Source organism: Balaenoptera acutorostrata, chromosome 1, assembly GCF_949987535.1.
Source record: "Balaenoptera acutorostrata chromosome 1, mBalAcu1.1, whole genome shotgun sequence".
NCBI classification, from domain to species: domain Eukaryota; kingdom Metazoa; phylum Chordata; class Mammalia; order Artiodactyla; family Balaenopteridae; genus Balaenoptera; species Balaenoptera acutorostrata.
Genome location: NC_080064.1, coordinates 105,743,592 through 105,757,033, shown reverse-complemented (window position 1 = coordinate 105,757,033; position 13,442 = coordinate 105,743,592). Strand labels below are relative to the sequence as shown.

The window sequence follows — 13,442 nt, the reverse complement described above, 5'->3', positions numbered from 1 at the left end:
GAGAAATTAACTTATATATTATTTAAGCCACTTTATATTAGTCTGTTTTTCTAGTAACAAAATACCATTTCTAATTGATGCTTGGACCTAGTGTAAAATATTTTAACAGCAAGAAAAGTGTACTCATTTAATCACAGTTGTTTTTTTCAATCTGTCTGCAGACATATATAAATGGAATAATTATAGAACTAGAGAGGGGAAATGACTACATATGTGTTTCAACCCAACTGAATTGCATAAACTGAAAAGCTACTGTTCCTATCAAGAATATCGAGTTCGCTCTTTCCGTGCCTAGCGCAGTCATGGCTCGTGGTCCCAAGAAGCACCTGAAGCGCGTAGCAGCTCCAAAGCATTGGATGCTGGATAAACTGACTGGTGTGTTTGCTCCTCGTCCATCTACCGGTCCCCACAAGCTGAGGGAATGTCTCCCCCTAATTATTTTCCTAAGGAACAGACTTAAATATGCCCTAACAGGAGATGAAGTAAAGAAGATCTGCATGCAGCGTTTCATTAAGATTGATGGCAAGGTCCGTACTGATATAACTTACCCTGCTGGTTTTATGGATGTCATCAGCATTGACAAGACTGGAGAGAATTTTCGTCTGATCTATGACACCAAGGGTCGCTTTGCTGTTCATCGTATTACACCTGAGGAGGCCAAGTATAAGTTATGCAAAGTGAGAAAGATCTTTGTGGGGACAAAAGGAATCCCTCATCTGGTGACCCATGATGCTCGCACCATCCGCTACCCTGATCCCCTCATCAAGATGAATGACACCATTCAGATTGATTTGGAGACTGGCAAGATTACTGATTTCATCAAATTTGACACTGGTAACCTGTGCATGGTGACTGGAGGTGCTAACCTGGGAAGAATTGGTGTGATCACTAACCGGGAGAGACATCCTGGTTCTTTTGATGTAGTTCATGTGAAAGATGCCAGCGGCGATAGCTTTGCCACCCGGCTCTCCAACATTTTCATTATTGGCAAAGGCAACAAACCATGGATCTCTCTTCCTCGTGGAAAGGGTATCCGCCTTACCATTGCTGAGGAGAGAGACAAGAGACTGGCAGCCAAACAGAGCAGTGGATAAAATGATCTCTTAAGTGACGTGACTGGGAAAGTCTTTTTACTTATGGATAATACTACATAATTAAAATCCTCTTTAGTGTTAAAAAAAACAAAAACAAACAAAAAAAGAATATTGAGTTCCTATGTCTTATTCTTTAATGCTAGGTCGTGTTCCAATAGTGTGGGAAATTGTGTGGGAGATTTTTACATCAGCATATCCCTTTCACTTGGGACACCCTAGAGGGCTCCAGAGATAGAATTAATATGACTGGGTGCCCACCTTGTGAAGTTGTAACATAAATGAGATACACTCTCCAGTTCATCCAGTTCAGCTCTGCTCTGGGGAAGGGGCAGATTTCTTGCTAGTTCATTTGTATCTTAATTGAAATGGGCATTGATTAGGGGAAAAGACAGAATCTTGGGTGTCCCTTGATACAGAACATATCCCCTATTTTAAAAGATGAAGACTTACAAGGTCTGGAGTATGCAAGGGGAGAGTGAGTGCAATGCCATTTTCCCTTTCAATTAGGATACAGTTGGTAGGGAAAATAGAGTTGGGTAAGATGATGCCTGTTTGTGCTAGATAGTTGTATATCAGTCTTTTGTGGAGGCTTTTGGTTTTGTTCCCCTCTAAGTATATACTCAGCAAAAAGTTCTTCTCCTACCCTCATTTCTTAATTTCTAAGCCCTTGTTTATCTTAAAGTACTTGGGGGACATAGGAAGGTAGAACACATATTTATATTTAATGTATAATTAACTTTATGTATTAAATATGTTACAAGAACTATTGGAGTATTATTTGTAGCCTTATTTTCCCAGATACAGGGAATCCCATTTTGTCTGAAATGAATAAGATAGCCCGACATCCAGTTGGCTTTGAACCCATAGCACACTTGAACAGTTACTTGGAAATTGGGTATTGTAACTGGACCCAATTTGGAACTGGGTCCTCAGAAATAGGTTTTGATTCAGGCTTCTAGATTCAGTAAGTGTTTCTCATTTGTTTGAAGAAAAAAAATTAGTAGCTTGATTCCCAAGTTTGCTTTTATGGGAAACTTCAAATGAGAAGGCCAGTGACCAAGCTAAATCACTGATTTGAAAACATGGTAGTTTGAACTTCTTGGAACTAAGGATGTTGTTGGAAAATTAAAGCTCCCTTAAAAGTTTGTATCAACCACAAAAATTTTTAGAATCTTAGTTTACCAGTCTGGCTCAGAAATCTATGAAAAAAATTGAAATAATTTTTAAAAAGACAATGCAGTTTAAACCCCCATTTGGAATAAATATTCCTTTTGCTTTATTAAATTCAGGAAAGACTCTTCAGCTGAAATGCTCTTCTTTACTTATGGAAGTGTTAACATCAGAAGGGACCTAGCTTGGGGTGTAACCTGGGCTGGTAGCTGTATCATGACACTCTCCTTTTGCCTGGGCATCACCCTTTCTGATGAAGAGAAAGAGCATGGAGTTGGGGAGGGCCTGGTGGGGCAGAGGCAGTAATTCTTCCTCCAAGCCTACAGCAGAGAAGCTATTCCAGGATCAGAAAAGGAAAGTGAATGCCTCATCCCCAGGAAGTGAATGCATCATCCTTTCCTAAAATCCATTTGATTTCTTTTTTTTTTTTTTTTTTTGTGTTCTCTGGCTATATTCTTTTTTTTTTTTTTTTTTTTAAAGAACAAAGGGCTTTAATGTGGGAATAAAAAAGAAGGGTTGCCAACACTGCAGAGATGACAGACATACAAGCACCTGTTGGGAGGGTAATTCCATGTAGAAACATCTTGAGAGACTTATCTGAATATCACGTAGCTTACTTTTTAGTACTACAGTGTTTTTCTTGGTAGCTAATTTCTTTTTTTTTTTTTTTTCCACACACACACACTGTATTTTATTTTTACAAGAGATAGATAGACTGACACCAAGCATTGTACATGGATGACCACAACAAAAGCAACAATGATTGCAATTACCAAACATGAAACACACTTATACTATGTCATAATATTGACATTCAGTCCAGTAATCCTCCACTGTAACAGCTCCTTTACTTTGCAGTGAAAATTGATTTGTATATTCTTTTCCTCTGAGTCCTTGTGGGATTTTTTTTTTTTTAATTCAGACAGAAAGTCACAAAAATTATACTCATCCTCATCAGTTCACTCAGTCCCATGTAATTAATTTCTTTTTTTTCATCTTGATCTTTTGTTAGCAGTTTTATGAGTTCATCAGTTTTTCATTAGAGTTCTGAAAATGCTTATTCATTCAGTTCAGCAGTACAGTCAGTTACCAGAAACCTGTACTTGTCAGAGTCTTTTCCATGAATTTCTTGAAGATGAAACTCTTTTATAGGAACATATTTGCAAAATCATCAGAGTACACCCAGAACTGTCTGTAAATGACAAAAGACTTAAAAATGACCATGGTTAAAGATTTGATGAAAGTTCATAATAATGCAGTTGACAAGAAAATTAGTTATTTCTGAGATATACATTTTAAAGTAATAACTAGGATTATTACTTATAACATTATACCAGAACATATAAGATTTTTAGACGTTTCCTGTAATGTCTGAAACATTTATATTAACATATTTCCATACATATTTCCATACAAATACAAATATAAGATTTTTAGAAATTTCATGTAATGTCTGAAACATTTATATTAACATATTTCCATACATATTTCCATACAAATCCATTTGATTTCTAAAGGCAAGGAACTGAATGACTGGCAATGAAAATCTAAGGGAGTAATTGTTTTCATGTTTGATATGTAGTAGTTGTGAAGTAGTATCCTCCTAAGTGTGGAAACAGAGGAACTTTTCCATATGGATCCTGTGGCAGATTGTGTTTTCTAATTATGGAGATATATATATATGTGTGTGTGTATTCGCCCCCCCCTGCATTTCACATGGTCTTCCTATAATGAGACATTGACCACTGACACTTCTCCACTGAGAAGTAAGGTCTGTGTTCCCTCCTCTTAAACCAGAGTGGACCTTTGTAACTGACTTGTTCAACAGTATGTGGCAGCAGTGTCATTGCATGACTTCTGATGCCCAGTCACAATGGGCAATATTGCATCTGTCTGGCTTTCTCTTTCTTTGGATGCTCAACTTTCAAACAAGCCAATGTGCTGTGAGGAAGTCCAAACTAGCTCGTACCAAGAGATCACATGGAGAAGCCCATGTGGAAAGGAACTGAGGCTCCTAGCCAACAGTCAGAATCAACCACCATACCTGTGAGTGACTGAGCCATGATGTGCTTCCAGCCTCCACCCTAAGGGCCTGTGCAGCTGACACCAAGTAGAGCAAAGGTTAACTGTCTCTACTGAGCCCTGCCCAAATTGCAGATTTTAGAGCCAAATAAATGAGGTAATTATTTTAAGCCAACAAGTTTGGGGTGGTTACACAGCCATCAGATAGCAGGAAAAGGGATTGTTAAATGTAAATCTACAGAGTACTTCTAATATGCTCAAGTATTTCTACCAACTGGTTTTCCTACCATAGGTCTTCAATTCAAGCTCAAGAAAATCTAGTATTAACATTATACGTTTTCAGTGACCTCAAATGGTGTGTGTGTGTGTGTGTGTGTGTGTGTTTGCCTGAATGTGAGTCTCATTTATTCTCATGTCCATAAAAGGCAGGGAGAAAGCAAATGTAATTATCCTTGGTGTGAGTTGTAAAAGGACCTGCTTGAAATGGGCCACCAGGTACAGTAAGAGAAAATAAAGAACCCTTTGGTAACTGTGTTTACACTTCCAGTAGCTATGAGCAAGCTGTTAGAGTAGCTGCTCTAATATTTCAGGCATAGCCCAAATTTATCTTTGCAACAAAACAACCTGGCCTGTTTTTGCCTAGAGCCAAGTCAATAAAATTAAAAGAGAAAAAAAGAAAGAAAAAAAAAAAAAACCCTCCCCCCACCCCCACTAACTCCAACTTTACCATGTGCTTTTTACACAGTAAAAAAATTTTACTCCTAAATTAATAAAATCTACAGGTTACCAACAGAAATCCAATTACTAAAACTAACCCCATAAAATCTGAAAAACAATACTTAAAAACTAATTAACATGTGGGGTATGGTGATAAATATGAATGAGAGAAATGCACAAGAGAGTAGGTAAGAAAAATCATAGGACAGTGGCTTGGACATGGGATAAGATCAATGAGTGAGAATCTGTGGTAAGGATGAACCATGGTGATGGCGAAGATGATGCCCAGATAATTTTTAAATTCTTGTATTTTTCTGACATTATTTCTATTAAGCTTCACCATGCACTTAGAACCACGAGTTTTATATATCTGTTCCTTTAAAAGATCCAGCCAGGGTCCATTCCCTCCTTACTCTCCTGAACCAGCTACCATGTTTCCAACAGAAACCAGCGTTTGCCACTTCGTTCTCCTTCATGGATTATGTATATATCTTGAGCTGATACTTCATTTTTGCAACCTGCTTTCCACCCTCTCCCCGATCTTCTCAGTTCCTAACCACTATGTACATTTTCTTACACAGTTCATTCTAAGACTTTAGACTTGGGAACTAGTACTTCTCCTTTTGCCGTGATTCATGGCTTCCCTCTAGAGCTATACTTTGACCTCACAGACTTTATAATAGTGTTTTCAGTGCTCTGGGCTCGGTCCAGGGTTGTCCCTACTGTCCTACTCTTGGCATAGCTCCATGTGCCAGCATTCCTGGCTCTGCAAATGGGACCTAGTCAGGGACTAATTTAAGAATCATCTAGCAGACTCTTATTTCACAAATACAAACCCAGGCCCCCCAAAGTTGAGAGGCCTGTACGGAGTAACATACCCAATATTGAAAGGATCAGGGGTATCCCCCTTTTCTCTTGAATCCACTCATTTTCTAGTTTTCTCTTAACATATCACTGTTTCCTTCCTTACGCTTGAAAATTAGTGTGTCTGACTGCAGTCAGTGATCAGTTCTTTGTAGGAAAATGCAACGACAGTCGATATAAGATCCCTAGACTTGTACCTTTAAATACTTTCTCATAGGTAAGTTCATGGTTAGACTTGATGAGCTGTCTGCATGGCCTGTAGGTTAATCCAGAGTTTGATATAACTTTAGCACTAAATTTCCCCAAAGCCAAGCTGATCTTCTTGGCTTTTCTTTCTCGGTTTTCCATATGTTAAAATAGTTAAAGAACAAAATCCCATTGTTTACTGCAACCAAGTAGAACATTTGATTCTAATAGAAAGTTAGCATAGACAATAACTTCACCATGGTGGAAGGTCACACCCGCCAAAATTAAGGACTGTTTGTAATTGTTCTGACCACTGTATTTCAGTCCAGAGAGACTGAGAGGAAGAGCTAGACCTGCAGGACCCTTCCCAAAGGCATACTGGTAATGCATGTTTTCCTGGAGCTCTAGGATTTAACAGATTTGTTTGGGTGCAAGATGGAGATTCTATACTTAAAGCCTATCAGTTGAACATGACAAAGACTGAAAATGCATTCCAATTGGTGTAAAATACCTTGATACAAGGAAATAACTATTCCAAAGAGAGACAAGCAGAAGAGGATCATCAAGTGACATAAAAGCCAGGTGAGATGTAAGGAGCTTAGAGGTCTTCACTCCATCCTAACAACAAATAAAAAGCTAGAACAAACTGAAAAATCAACAACTCATCCTAGATCCATCAGGGAAGTGAGGTCACAGGGCAAACTGCTCTCCCCCAGATTGGAGAGACAGTCAGTGACAGAGACTCACAGCTTACCAGAGCAGAAACCCATGATCAGAAGCCTCTGTGGGAACCAGTGCCAGGTCTGGAATCACTGGAAGCTCAGTGTGGGCAAGTATGAGAGTTAAAACCTCTAGAATGAGTCATGAAGGGCCTACACTTTGTGAGTTCTACCTTCAGGAGCTCTACCAGGTCCTCACAGTGAATACTGAAAAATCTCATGCTCTGGCAGGGGGAGAGGAAAAGGAACCATTTTGAAATACATCAGAGAACTCTATTCTTCTTAACCAGGACTTCCCTCAGGGGAATCTAGTCTACCAGTTCCTAACTTACCAGGAGGAAGGGAAATAACCAACTCCAGCCTCCTCTAGCCATCCTGTCCCACCTAAGAGGGTGTGTGTGTGTGGAGCAGCACTGGTAAAGTTCTCAATCCAGGGGCACAGGCTCACCAAAATACTGAGACCTAATCATAGGACTATAGAACGCTTCCCCACCCCTACACCTTATGACTATATTACTAAAGGTTTGTTTCCACAGCTCCTTTTACCAGTCCACCAATCAACAAAAATTACAAGGCATACTAAAAGGCAAAAAACAGACACACCAACATAGTTTGGAGAGACTGAACAAGCACGAGAACCAGAGTCAGATATGGCAGGAATATTGAAATTAATAAACCAGAAATTTTTTAGAGCTATGATTAATAAACTAAGGGCTTAATGGAAAAATAGGCAACATGCAAGAATAGACAGACAATGTAAGCGGAGAGATGAAATTTCTAAGCAAGAATCAAAAAGAAATGCTAAAGATCAAAAACACTGTAACAGAAATGAAGAATGCCTTTGATGGGCTTAGTAGTAGACTGGACATTGTTGAGGAAAGAATCTCTGAGCTTGAGCATATAACAGTAGAAACTTACAAAACTGAAAAGCAAAGAGAAAAAAGACTGAATAAAACAAAATGGAATATCCAAGAACTTTGGGACAATTACAGAAGGTGTAATATATGCATAATAGAGATATCAGAAGAAGAAAGAGAGAAAGAAATAGAAGCAATAAAGACTAACAATCTCCCCCAAATTAATGTCAGATACCAAACCACAGATCCAAGAAGTTCAGAGAACACCAGGATGCATGTAAAAAAACCCACTATACCTGCACATATCATATTCAAACTTTAGAAAATCAATGATAAAGCAAAAATCTTCAAAGAAGCCAGAGGAAAATATTTGTAAAAGACATATCTGATAAAGGACTGTTATCCAAAATATACAAAGAACTCTTACAACACAAAAATAAGAAATCAAATAACCCAATTAAAAACTGGGCAAAAGACTTGAACAGACAACTCACCAAAGAAATTATCCTGATGGTAAGTAAGCATATGAAAACATACTCCACATCATACATATGCTATCAGGAAAATGCAAATTGAAACAACAATGAGATACCATTAAACACATTTTAGAATGGCCAAAATCCAGAACACTGACAACACCAAATGATGATGGGGATGTGGAGCAAGCGGAACTCTCCTTCACTGCCAGTGGAAATGCAAGATGGTACAGCCACTTTGGAAGACAGTTTGGCAGGTTTTTTTTTTTTTTTAATAAAATACTAAACATACTCTTACCATATGATCCAGCAGTCATGTTCCTTGGTATTTATCTAGATGAAGTGAAAACTTAGGTCCATAAAAAACCTGAACGCAGATGTTTACAGAGGCTTTATTCATAATTGCCAAAATTTGGAAGCAACCAATCCTTCAGTAGGTGAATGGATAAATAAACTGTGGTTCATCCAGACAATGGAATATTGTTCAGTGCTAAAAAGAAATGAGTTATCAAGCCATGAAGACACGAAGGAAACTTAAAATTCATATTACTAAGTGAAAGAAGCCAACCTGAAAAGGCTACTTACTGTATGATTCCAAGTATATGACATTCTGGAAAAGACAAATCTATGGAGGCGTTAAAAAAGTTAGTGGTTGCCAGGAGTTAGGGGTGAACAGATGGAACACACGGGATTTTTAGGGCAGTGAAACTAACCTATTTTATATAATACTATGGTGGTAGATACATGTCATTATACATTTGTCAAAACCCATAGAATTTATAATACCAAAACTGAACCTAATGTAAACTATGGATTTTAGTGATAGTGGTATGTCAATATAGGTTCATCATTTGGAACAAATGTACCACTGTAGTGGGGGATGTTGATGGGGAGGGTGAGTGTGTGTGTGGAACAGGGGGTAAATGGGAATTCTCTCTGCCTTCTTCTCAGTTTTGTTGTGAACCTAAAACTACTCTAAAAACTAAAGTGCATTAGTTTAAAAAAAAAAAGCCAGGTGACAAAAAGAAAAAGCCCAGACAGAACCAGGGCTGTCATTTCTGTCTGCTATTCTTGGCTGAAGGGTTCTTCCATGCCCAAGTGAGGGGGGCTATTCATGGCAAATACTCACAGTAAACTACTTAATAATGTTTTCAATTACAATAGATAAATACATCATCTGGCCTGGTATTGTCTCCAGTCCCTGTATGTGTATATATATCATCAATATCAATACTGATATCTGTATGTGTGATTTATATATTGCAGTGCATGGGTGTGTGTATTTCCATAAGCATACTTTTTTAGTGAAATGTATATACAGTCATCCCTCAGTATCTATGGGGGATTAGTTCCAGGACCCCTCTCAGATACCAAAATTCTCAGATGCTCAAGTCCCTGTATAAAAAGGCATATATTTGCATATAACTCAAGCACATCCTCCTGTATACTTTAAATCATCTCTAGATTACTTATAATACCTAATACAATGTAAATACAATGTAAATGCTATGGAAATTCAAGTTTTGCTTTTTGGAACTTTCTGAAATTATTTTTACAAATATTTTTGATCCAAGGTTGGTTGAAACTGCCTTTGCAGGACCCATGGATACGGAAGGCCAACTATAGTTTTTGTTCAAATGTGAATTTATTCATTTGCAATCAGCAATTTTCCTTGGTGTGTACCTTCATGATGTTTCCTCTCTCACAGATGTCTGGCTTGCCCCTTCTGCAGTACCTATTACAAACTGATGGTAGTTCCTAAAATACTTCATACTACAGTCCCTATTTCTGCCCCTTTCCACATCCTGTTCTCTGTCTGAATTTCCCTACCCTCTTTATTTTAAATTTCATTAATTTGAATTCCATCAGGTAAAAGGTCCTTTCCAGAAGATTTTACTGACTTTGTATACAATAAAATGCAGAGACTCTGAGCAATTCAACAAGTTTTGGCAAATGTGTACACTCAGCGTATACAGAAATGTAAATCACCACCTCAATAAAGATGTGGAATACCTTCATCATCGCGGGAAGTTTTATCATACCATTTTGCAGTCAATACACCCCATTCTTATGGTAGGTACTGATCTAGTCTTCATCATCATGGCTTAGTTTTCCCTATTCTAGAACTTCATATAAATTCAGTTGTACACTATGAACTCTTTGGTGTTTGGCCTCTTGTGTTCAGCCTAATATTTCCTAGGTTGATTCATGTTGTAGCTTGTATCAGTAGTTTATTTCTTATTGCTGCATCATATTACGTGTTTATTCATTCACCAGTTGTTGGACATTTGGGTTGTTTCTAGTTTTGGGCTATTATGATAAAGCTGTTATGAATATCCTTTATATGACCTATTACGGACTTAGTTTCTCATTTCTCTTGGAAGAAGCTATGTAGTCGGAGTTTCTGGACCACATAGTAGGTGTATATTTACCTTTTAAAGAAATTGTCTATTTTCTGAATTGATTGTGCTGTTATACATTCTCAACAAAACTGTATGAGAGTTCTAGTTGCTCCGCATTCTCACTAATGCTTGGTATTGTCTATCTTTTTAATTTTATTCACTGTGATTTTAATTTGTGTTTCCCTGGTGACCTATAATGTTGACCATCTTTACATGTGCTTACTAATCATTTATATGTCTTTTTGGATAAGTGTTGGTTCATGAGTTTTACTCATTTTTATTGAGTTTTCTGTCATTTTAGTAATGTTTTATAGGAGTTTTCCATTTATTCTAGGTGAAAGTCTTTTATCAAATACATGCATTGCAGATATTTTCTCTCACTATATGGCTTTTCTTTTAATTTCTTCAGTGTCAGTTTTCAAATGAAGTTTTTATTTTGATGAACTCTAATTTATAATTTTTTTATGGTAGTGTATTGTATCTAAGAAGTCTTTGCCTATCCCATAATGACAAAAACTCTTTTATATTTCTTTTAAATTTTTAGCATTCAAATTTACATCTGTAACCCATCTACAGTTAATTTTTGTGCATGAAGTGAGATAAGGATTATTGTTTCTTTTATGGATGTCCATTTGTTCCAGCAACAATTTTTGAAAACAGTATCATTTCCCCCATTGAATTAGCTTGGTTCCCTGTTACAAATCAGTTGTCTGATATATACACTACCAAATGTAAACTAGATAGCTAGTGGGAAGCAGCCACATAGCACAGGGAGATCAGCTCGGTGCTTTGTGACCACCCAGAGGGATGGGATAGGGAGGGTGGGAGGGAGACGCAAGAGGGAGGAGATTTGGGGATATATGTATATGTATAGCTGATTCACTTTGTTATAAAGCAGAAACTAACACACCATTGTAAAGTAATTATACTCCAATAAAGATGTTAAAAAATTTATTATCCCTAATCATATATTTTTTAAGAATATACAGACATATGAAAAAAATGATGGATATAATGCTAGGCCGAATTCCTGAGCAACCAGCCACCCAGGGTGTAAAACAGAATACTGACCTTAGGTGTGATGCTAGGCACAATCTCTTGCCATCTGTTTGCTTTAAAAAAGATGCTTCAAGGCTTATTTCCAAGTTTACTCGTTTATAAAATGGGGATTTTACCCTCTTCACAAGGTTTCAAGGTTCTAATGAAATGACATCTGTGGAAGTACTTTGTAAACTATAAAGTGCTAACCAAATGTAAAATCATTATACTATTATGAACTACTATATAATAAAACATTATACTTTTAAAAAAATCAGTTATCCATGTGTGTGTATGTGCGTGTGTGTGTAACTGAACCCCTTTCTACTCTATTGATCTGTATGTCTATCCTTTGCCCGGTGCCCCACTGTGTTGATTACTGTAGCTATATAGAAAGCTGAAATCAGGTAGTTCCCAAGGTTTGTTCTCTCTACAAATTTAGAATCAGCTTTAATTTGAGGAGAATTTTATGTTAAAAGTAATGAGTCTTTTACTTCATAAACTGGCAAATACTTTAGATAATATTTACTTTCTCTCAGCAATGTTTTGAAGTTTTCTGTGTATAGGATTTCCATATCTTCTGTTATGTTATTCCTATTTCATGTTTTTGGATGCTATCGTGGTAATATTTATTTATTTTTGGCTGTGTTGGGTCTTCGTTGCTGCGCACAGGCTTTCTCTAGTTGCAGTGAGTGGGGGCTTCTCTTCATTGCGGTGCACAGGCTTCTCATCACGGTGGCTTCTCTTGTTGTGGAGCACGGGCTCTAGGCGCGTGGGCTTCAGTACTTGTGGAACGCAGGCTCAGTAGTTGTGGCTCACGGACTCTAGAGCACAGGCTCAGTAGTTGTGGTGCATGGGCTTAGTTGCTCTGTGGCATGTGGGATTTTCCTGGACGAAGGCTTGAACCCGTGTCCCCTGCATTGGCTGGTGGATTCTCAACCACTGTGCCACCTGGGAAACCCCCATGGTAATATTAAAATTTCTCGTATGAATTGTTTGCTTCTAGCTATATAAGAATATAGTTGATGTTTTGTGTATTAACCATTCATCCTGCAAGCTTGCTAAATTCACTTAATTCTCATAGTTGCTTTGTAGAGTCAATAATTTCTGTGAAAAAAAAAATGACAGTTTAAATTTTTCCTCTCCAAAGCCTATGTCTTTTATTTTTCTTTCTTGTCTTATTGCCCTGGCTAGGAATGTCTTTTGCTTTTCTTTCTTGTCTTATTGCCCTGGCTAGGAATTCCTGCATAAAATTAATGAAATAGTAAAGGTGGGTCTTTTACCTTATCCCTGATCTTTAGGAGAAAGCATATAGCTTTCCCCATGAATTATAAGTCATGGTTTCTGAAATCCCCTTGTATTCTCAGTTTTTTGAGGGTTTTTGTCATGAATGTACACTGAATTTTGTCAAATAGCTTTTTATAATCTACTGAGATATGAGATACATTGAGATATCATATGCTTTTTTATTTTTAGTTTGCTAATATGATGACTACATAGACGGGCTTTTGAATGATAGGCTAACCTTGCATTCTGAAATAAATCCCACATGGCATGACATATTATCTTTTTAATACATTGCTGAATTTGATTTGGTAATTTAAAAAATTTTTGTTGAAGTATAGTTGACTTACAATACTATATTGGTTTCAGATGGACAGTATAGTGATTCGATATTTTTATAGATTATACTCCACATGAAGTTATTTTAAAATATTGGCTATATTACACATACTGTACACTATATCTTTATATCTTATTTATTTTATGCCTAGTAGTTTGTAACTCTTAGTCCTCTTGTCCCTCCCCTCACACTTCTTCCCACAGTAACAACTAGTTTGTTGTCTGTATCTGTGAGTCTGTTTCTGTTTTGTTATATTCATTTGTTTTATTTTTC

The 13,442-nt window shown here is 37.2% G+C and overlaps 1 protein-coding gene across 1 annotated transcript; it reads left to right on the top strand.

Moving 5' to 3' along the window:
- The first annotated feature begins 285 nt into the window (after positions 1 to 285).
- LOC103017479 (40S ribosomal protein S4, X isoform-like) lies at positions 286 to 1,132 on the top strand. The gene has a single exon (XM_007169311.2). It carries the CDS (start codon positions 303 to 305, stop codon positions 1,092 to 1,094), a length of 792 nt encoding a protein of 263 aa, XP_007169373.1. The 5' UTR covers positions 286 to 302; the 3' UTR covers positions 1,095 to 1,132.
- The last annotated feature ends 12,310 nt before the right edge of the window (positions 1,133 to 13,442 follow it).

Coding starts and splice junctions, on each gene's coding strand:
- LOC103017479 (XM_007169311.2), top strand. CDS start 303: ATGGCTCGTGGTCCCAAGAAGCACCTGAAGCGCGTAGCAGCTCCAAAG.